General features: G+C 40.4%; 1 protein-coding gene across 1 annotated transcript; it reads left to right on the forward strand.

Moving 5' to 3' along the window:
* The first annotated feature begins 3,231 nt into the window (after positions 1-3,231).
* On the forward strand, positions 3,232-8,535 carry plvapa (plasmalemma vesicle associated protein a). The gene is made up of 6 exons (XM_069139593.1): positions 3,232-3,885; positions 4,463-4,541; positions 4,683-5,398; positions 6,157-6,982; positions 7,712-7,769; positions 8,208-8,535. Exons 1-6 carry the CDS (start codon positions 3,490-3,492, stop codon positions 8,239-8,241), a joined length of 2,109 nt encoding a protein of 702 aa, XP_068995694.1. The 5' UTR covers positions 3,232-3,489; the 3' UTR covers positions 8,242-8,535.
* Positions 8,536-9,119: the final 584 nt, after the last annotated feature.

Consider the following 9,119-nt stretch of genomic DNA (forward strand, 5'->3'; position numbering starts at 1 on the left):
TGACTTCTTTGGCTGACAGGAAACCATCCGTATAAACACTTTTCAGTTTACTTTGAGTCTTATCTTTCATATCCTAAATTCACCATCAACACAATGGTTGGTCTGCGTCCTAATCACCTGTAATCTGTGACGCCCAGAGTCCTCTCCAAATACTGTACATTCTGTTACAAGTGCATAACCTCAGCTATGGAAGCACATGCTGCACCCTTACAGTAGCTGGTGGTGTGTGGGAGTCGATCAGAGTCCACTTATAGGTTTCCACATGAGATGCTGGCAATTTGAGCTCTTTCACACCCACATGCAGCCGCTGATAACAGTTCTGGGGCCGAGAAATAAACAGTATTTGGGTGATTTAGAAACATCTGGTTTGGATGAACAGTTTATTTTTATTTTTGCTTTAACTGCTGTAATTTTCAAAAAAATCTTAGTTGAAAGCAGCATAGTGTCTCAATCGTAAGATGTATAAAGTCATGAATAAAAATATGTTTCTTCAACACTTGATCCTCTTTGAAGCAGTCCCTACAGATGAGGGTGATATAGTCAAAGAAATGACATAAAGTAGACATTGTGTATAATTTAATAAAGAAGTATCCAGATCGGTTACATGGGGAAAAAAAATGTCCACCCGATACAGGCTATGTATCCCTCCTTCAAGTCCATAAAAGAATCGGAGTTCCCACATGTGGTGCCAATGATAAGAGCGTCTTTAGAGTGACAGGTTGAAACTGTCCTATTCAAACCTCTGACATTGAGGGTCTGCTGCTCTCTGTGCTATCGAGGTGTGGAGTGTCATCATGTCAAGATATAAAGGGCTCTCTGAGGTCTTCGGAGAAAAGGTTGTGTATGCTACGAAGGGATTAAAAAGGTCTCCAAATTCAATTAAATGAATCGTTCCACTGAAATTGAAATCATCTATTAGGTTTTGATTTTGAGGAATAAAGCTCATTTTCTAGTGGTGTAGTTCAGGTTGAATCTGTTTCAAAGAGGATCAAATGTTTGATTGTCCAGATGTGTAAAAAATACAAACCTCTATCTGTGCAAGCAGCACACAACCCATATTTATATCAATTGCGACCCATAGTAGTCATTGTAATTATGACGGTAGCAAAAGGAGGAAGTCGGGTGACGTAGTAAAGAAGGACTAACTCTGCAGAGGGTGGGGGTCAGGGTGGCTGGATGGGTCAATCACAGGACTTTCACCCAGGAGACAGCTTTTCATATCCCGTGTGAAAACAAAACTTACTGTTGACTTATTTTAAGTTTCGCACTTAAATTAAGTAACGTTAATCTTTTTCTGAACCTAACCAAAATACGACTATTTGTCGAAGTTGACAATGTGTTTATTATTTTTACCATGACGACGAAGGTCCAATACACCTGCTGCTGGTCCCCTCATAAAACCTTTGCTGGACAGACATCTTTCTCTATCTGTGGAGCTCTTTACTCACAGATCTCAAAACCAATCCTAGATGGGAGGATTACAAACTCAATTGCTACAGACTCGTAGTCCTGAATGATCAGAGGACTTTCATTATCAATATATTGGGAAGTTTACTTGTTCTCGGTCTTGCTGAGAGTTAGGTGAGTGGATTGATACCTCTCTGTCAAATATGAAGCTAACATTACTACCAGCAGGTTGATTAGTTTCTATAGAGTGAATAATTGGAAACAGGCGAAATGGCTATGTTGCCTCTGTAAAATTGACATCGACAACTTGTGGTTTACTTGTATAATAAAGCTCGAGGATGTAAAGTTAGATTCACAGTTTGTTCACATTGCATCGACTTGACAGTTTTCAATTTATGACCGCTTCCTTTTTTGTGGTTGATGTCATTCTTATTTCAAATCCCCCATTGCCCGGTGAAGTGTAAGACATATGTGTCTTACTTCGCATCACATTCAGTGGATCATCTCCGTACGTCTTAGGTTTTGATTCATACTTGAGCATCAGATTTTACCCATAGATACAGTGGTGTTTGAAAGTTTGTGAACTGCTATATTTCTACATAAATATGCCCTAAAACTTTAAGAGATTTTCACACAAGTCCTAATAATAACAAAGAGAAGCCAGTTAAACATTTAAGACACAAGTATTATATGTATTTATTAGAAAAGGTTACAGTATGGTTTACAAACTTTGAAGCACCACTGTACCACCACTTTGGATGCATTTGTTGTGTGTCGTCAGGCCTTGTCCTGTCTTACTGATACTAGACATTAGCGAGGTTTATAAATTATGCAACAAGCCTTTATGAGTGGTTTAAAAAAGCTGTCAGCCAGGTTGGCAAAAAAAATCAGACCCAGTGTCTAGGCATGAAGATAAAAACAATCCACTTCAACCTCAGTTAAATCAACACTGATTATTTATGTTTCTTATTTGCCTCTGATATCCTGCGTTTGTTGCTGAGTCGTTATCTAGAATCTCGTAGAAAAGTTGCTGCAGATTTGGCCATCAAGAGTTCCTGTATGAATTGCCGCTTCCTGTCACGATGAGGTCTGACATGTCAACAATGCCTGACAGGAAAAAGTTGGTTCTCTTACTGTCGGGCTGTTGCATGTAAATTTAAATTGAGTGTCCGTGAGTTTGCGTCTGTCCTATGACACGGAGGGAAGCGCACTGACGTCATCATGTTGGACTGAGACTCGCGGCATCAAAGAGTCACCGAATGAGAATTTCAAAAGAACAACATGAAGTCCATTGTCCTCACGGCCTACTGCGTCCCGGAAAACACTGTTCATGATCCCATAAAACTGTTTTTGACAGATTTATGGAGGAGCTGCACACGGAGTCTGGTAAGGTCTTTATGGGTTATCTGTCCTCGCAAAAGAAAACAGAAAGTGTTGTCAGTGAAAATGTCACCAGCTGACACTTTATTATTTTGCATTTTCATTTCACAACCTGTTTGTTCATCACTAGCTGATCATGGAAATTGATTTTATTCATGAGATGTAGTTCTTAGATTGTAATAACATAAAATGACAAAAATCTAGGCATTTGTTTTTTTCTTCATTTCCAAGAACAGAGGCGTGAACAAAAAAAACAACAAAAAAGGAGGGCGTGTGTGGAAGTACATGCATGCACATGTGAATAATAATAACTTCTGCATAGGGAGGGATAGCCGATAGGAGGAGGAGACTGGAACCAGGACCACTTCCCATCATGGGAAATGTGTGGTCTGAGGAGTTTATAAACTCCTGCTCATGTTTACACCGAATCCACAATCTTATCAATTCTCATGTTAACAATGCTGCAGAAAAGAAATGTCTTTATTTGAGGAAGGGACAAAAGCTTCACGAGAAATGGACTGAGAAATCCGCTGGCTCGTCTAAAATCATTCAGCATTATCTTATCTGTTCATCTGGCTGCAAAGGAACATGTCTGCTCTGATTTAGAGATGAACTTTGTTTGAATTTGGCTGACAGCTCATAGTAATTCTCAAACCTTGGACTTTACTTTTACACCGTCTCTCTGAGCGTCTTTCAACACCCATGTACGGCAGGGCCTACTCCCAGGTCTCCAGGTACAGCCCAGCGGCCCAGAAGAAGATGCAGTACCGCTCGAAGGGCAAGAGCTGCGGCTACTACATGCGCATCGTCTTCTTCTTCTCTTCACTCATTCAGTCGCTCATCATAATCAGTCTCGTGCTCTTTCTGGTCTATGGTAAGACGGAGGACTCGGCGTCCACAGCGCGCATCCACGACCTGGAGGAGATCTTCTCCCGACTGTCCATGGAGAACGTTGCCCTGAAGCATCAGAGGAAGAACCTGACCGACCTGCTCAATGCCACCATGACCGACAATGCCCGCCATTTCCTTGACCTGAGCAAACAGCGCGAACTCAGCAACGTGTCCTTTTTGTTTATCCAGGACTTCGACAAAAAGCTGGTGAGAATCTGAGCTAAGCCTTTTGATTATATCTAAACATGAAAGTTGATGTCTTTTGTAGGACTGTGGTTCCTGTGTGTGAATGAATTCGGTCTAAAACTTTCAACAACAATAGAAATGAATAATGTTTGTGTCAATATGGTTAATGAACTTGTTAGTGTAACTACAGATAAAACGAAAATACCAATCAATATACCTGCAATGCTTTAGTCAAGTTATTTTTTAAAAAAAAATTAAAAAAAAAAAAATTAAATCTTCAGTCTAAAGAGGTGTGATGGTGTCATAAGGGTTTCAAATACTGAGTGAATATACACACTGGTTAAAGTCTCAATGTACTTCTTAGCCATAAATTGTAGTTCTGCAGTATTTTTTTCATATTTTTCCAAACAAGAGGCAACATTTCTAATTAATTATTTTAGGCAACATGTAACAATATTTTTAAGAGTAAATATGTTGACACATGTCTTTAGTTAAACTATGAATGATACATTGCTCTTTCTGTTTTTCTGCATCTCACAACCATTTCAGAACAAATCACTAAAAGAACAAATGGCTTTTCTTTTACTAATATGAACAGCAACAGTGCCAGGACGAGTTGAGAATTTGCAGGCACGGAGGTGGCGTGGGTTACAGGTCCATGCCGTGTCCACAGATGTGTAAGTGTGGCATTTCTTCAGGTCAAAGCCAAAAATAATCAAATATACAAAATGAATGTAACCGCATGCATTTGAAACGGTTGCCACTTATTTTTTTTTTTTTTTTTATCTTTTATCTTTTGCCATTTAAAAAAAAAACAGCACAAAGAAGTGACTGTAACTGTGGGCTGCTGGCCGAGCAGATGAAAGCCAGGCTTCAGCTCATCCAGTCCAACTTCACCCAAACAGTGCACAGGATGAGGATGGAAGTGGATCAGACTGCCAAAGAGAGGGACAAACTTAACCTGGAGACCATTCGTCTGAGGAGGGAAAAATTCACACAAGAGAGGGAGCTGCAGCTCTACAGGCAAAAATCCAAAGACGAGTTCTCCCAGTCCTTGAGCTCTGTCTTCAATGTCTCCAAGGCTTTCCTACAGAAGATCGACTCCCTCTTCCCATCACACATTCCCTTCCAGCTAACCTGTCCAAAACAGATGGAACACCTGGAGCAGATCCGCAACAACTGCACCAGTCTGTCCAGAGAAGTGGAGGACAAGCTCCAGCGTTACCTGAACGTCGTGGGAGACCAGGTGTCGGACATCCAGTCTGAGAACAACCGCTTGAAGGCCGAAAACTGGCGGCTGTCCGAGGACTACCGCTGGTGCAGCCAGAACCGCACGGGCCTGATGGAGCAGCACAGACGGAACCTGGACAAGCTTCAGGAGAAACACGATCAGGACAAGGAGACACTCTTGAGGGAAAAGTTGAGGTTAAATGGAGACGTAGAAGTCACGAAAAACAATGTCAATTATAAAAGCAAACAGATCGAGCACCTCACAGAGCTAATCAAGCATCTCAACATGTCATGCATGCTAAAGGTAAGGAAAAAAACTGCAATGATGAAGGGCTTTCAGCCCCCTCACAACTCTTTTGCGCTCTTTATTCAGCTTTTAATCTCCATAGCTACACTCAGATTATTCAAGATAATCTTATGAGTTCCAAAAACAGTCAGGGAACTAAGTACGGGCTGTAGACAGTGACAGAAGATAATACATGCAAGGATAGTAAGTGTGATAGTATAATGTAATGTTAGTCTGGACAGTTAGTCCTTGATTACTCTCCAAAACTCCTCTTATATGTAATAAACTGCATACGTTTCTGCAGCAATTAGATGATTCTGTGCACAAATGTGTAGCTTTGTGGTCAGTGATATTCTCCTCAGCATCAGACGATATAACTGCTTTTTTACATGTGTAGAAATCCTAAAATACCACAAAGCCCATATCTCACTGCTTTGAGGTAATGAGGTCTTTCATAAGACCTATGAGATCAAAACAGCCTGATTGGTTATTGGAACTGATCCAACCTCAAGTGCAGAGGAGGAGGTCGGGGAGGGAAATGTCTGCTGGTAAAGAACAAGAGGGCAGAAAGGGGAGAGTGGGCAAATATTTCTATTAAATTTCTGCTGTTGTGTAAAGTCTCTGCAGTGTTTTTCTAATGGAGGAATCATGGGTTTGCGTCATAAAACAGAAAGGCTCAGGTTTTGTGTCAGTTATGTTAAAAACAATATTTAACAAGTGCAAATGATTAGGAATCTTTTTTTTCTCAAATTGATTTTGCTCTTGTTTTATTTCAGACAAGTGGATTTTCTGGAGGCCTGGGCTCCCGGTCAAGTACCCAGAGTCAGCCTGGGTGGGGAGCATTTGGTGGTGGTGGATCCAGCTCTGCCTCATCCAGTTCTTCCAGTTTGGGTCAGCTTGGCAAGACAGGGTCAAGTGGTTTAGGTTCGAGCTTTAGCTCACCTGGGTCAGCATTCAATAAGCCTGCATCAACTGGAACAGGCTCTTCAAGTTCATTCCACATCCCAGGGTCAAGTCCAAGTCTTGGCTCAGGTGGGCTTGGCTCAAGTAAGCCTAGCCTGGGCTCGAGAAGCTCATCATCTTTCGGCTCAAGCCTTGGGTCGAGCTCAAACCTTGGGTCGAGCTCAAACCTTGGGTCGAGCTCAAGCCTTGGGTCGAGCTCAAAATTTGGATCGAGTTCAAGCCTTGGGTCGAGCTCAAGCTTTGGGTCAAGTTCAAGCCTTGGGTCGAGCTCAAAATTTGGATCGAGTTCAAGCCTTGGGTCGAGCTCAAGCCTTGGGTCAAGTTCAAGCCTTGGGTCGAGCTCAAAATTTGGATCGAGTTCAAGCCTTGGGTCGAGCTCAAGCCTTGGGTCGAGCTCAAGCCTTGGGTCAAGTTCAAGCCTTGGGTCGAGCTCAAAATTTGGGTCAAGTTCAAGCCTTGGGTCAAGTTCAAGCCTAGGGTCGAGTTCAAGCCTTGGGTCGAGCTCAAAATTTGGGTCAAGTTCAAGCCTTGGGTCGAGTTCAAGCCTTGGGTCGAGCGGGCTGGGCTCAAATAAGCAAAGCAGAACATCTGGGTCTCCATTTGGTACTGGAAGGACGAGTGGTCTGACAGGTGGCACAGGTAAGAATTAATAAACAGTGGTTGCAATTGTTTGTCTCATTCCAGGAAGTTTTTAAAGTATAGGTTTGATATTTTCTCCCAATACCTCGAATCCAGACAGTTTCAGTTTTTTTGCCCAGATTTGAAATCCCTGAAAATGAAATTTATTACAGGTGCTGAAAGTTTTCAGAAATAATAATAATAATAATAATAATAATAAAAATTTGCAGCAACATTTCTTTTTGGAAACAGTACAGCTCCTGGAAAGTTAACAGGGACATCTTGATTTTCAGCCCTCGAGCTGCTGCTGAATTTTTAAAATGTAAAATTTCAAGACTTTCTGCAGCACGAATAAAGTTCCATTCAGCTCCATTCTTGGGGTCAACTCCTGGCTAAACCCTAGGTAAATAAAGCCAAAACTGTCTGCATGGATGAATAGATAGATAAATAAAGGAAACATTGCTATTAACACAAGATACATGCATAAACAAGGATTAATTTACTCATTTTATACACAGCCATCCATTTGTATTCAAAGTGTCTGAGTCTAAACTCAAATAGACACTTTGAATACAAATCATAATAAATCCTTCATCACACTTTTAATGGCTGCCTGTGATGTTTGTGTGACTCAGCAGAAATCTTAAAATACCGCATTCCTTTAAATATCAGAATAATGAAACTCACTGGATTGATTACCTTCATGAATAAGTAATGACAAATCACCATATTCATATGTTTAACCAACAGTCAACGTCAAGCAGCACCTTCAAGATCTGCAACGCCTGATCAACCCATCTGGCCCAGAGTGAGTATATGGCATCACATAGTTGTGGGTTTTAAGTTTTGCTGCTGTTTGTGTGGGTTAATAGAACATGCACAGAGGAAATATTCTATATTTATGTTGTTGTCTACAAATCCCAAGAAAAAATACATCAATACACGAGTCAGTTTCAATACTCAGTACTTTGATTTCCAAACTCTGCCTGGCGCTCTCAGCCCAAAGTCCACTTCTTCCTACTGAACAGGTTACAAATAAAGAGTTGCATATATTTTCTTAAATATGATTAAATGAGAATAAGTTATGTCAAGGTTTGCCTACACACACAATATCCATTAGTTGGATCAGGGCATTGATTGGTTTTAATCTCTTAATGGGATCTGCAATCTGTCACCGAAGGTAATCTTTAACAAGGAGCTGCGATGGTTTCTTAATCTCTTTTTCTCTCTGTCTTTTTTTCTCCAGGGACAAACAAGACTTCTCCAGAGTGTTGGCTTAGTCCAACCTTACAAGTAAAAACCTTAAGAGTTTTATATTCTATTGCCTCTATTACACAAATGCAATATTTTAATAGAATCTTGTATTGAGTTCACATGCTGCGTATTAGTAAATGCACGGTATAATAGGCACTGATGATGACAGTTGTTACATCAGTATGCATGTATAAAAGTCATTTGGATATCTTGAGCACTTTTGAATTTAAAATGTGAAGTTTGTGTCTTATGCATGCATCAGTAATGACATGTTTTTTACACTGTACATACATGAGAATAAAAGCTTTGTTTAAACGTAAGCCTGTCTCTTCATGTTCTCCTTCTTTATAAACAATGCTATTTAAAATATTACCCCATTCAGACCCGGAAATAACTGTTTGCCCCTGTGTGCGTCACCTATTGTGTGGCTAATTGTCTGCAAATGACTTCCCAACCCCTCTTGCAACAATTTACTGGCAGCACAATTTAATACCCTCCAACATGTTTATGTTTACCTGCCAACCTGTCATTAGACCGGTAATGGCAGATGGAAGGACCCTTTGGAAAAGCTTTTGTATACATGCTGTCATTAAAAATGGTGGGCCATTTTCTTCACTGCGAAGTACACGGATATGCATAGCCTGAATAAGAATCTTAAAATATCTCAAAAAGAAGGAGCTGGATTTGTTATTTGTGGAGAGTTATTACCATTGGCAAAACGACCAGATTTTATCGTCAATTTGGTGAATGCTTGATATTTACAAAACAAAAATAAATACAAACAAAGTATAAACAGGGCTGTTTGTGTGTAAAACAATTATGAGATCTGAATGGGACATTTTCCTTTCAGCACATGAGTTTTACAATGTTATCGACATGTAGGATCATAGCATTAGTTCAGTAC

This window comes from Embiotoca jacksoni, unplaced genomic scaffold (assembly GCF_022577435.1).
Source record: "Embiotoca jacksoni isolate LCO1_2020_lvr unplaced genomic scaffold, fEmbJac1.0.p SCAF_83, whole genome shotgun sequence".
Taxonomy (NCBI): domain Eukaryota; kingdom Metazoa; phylum Chordata; class Actinopteri; family Embiotocidae; genus Embiotoca; species Embiotoca jacksoni.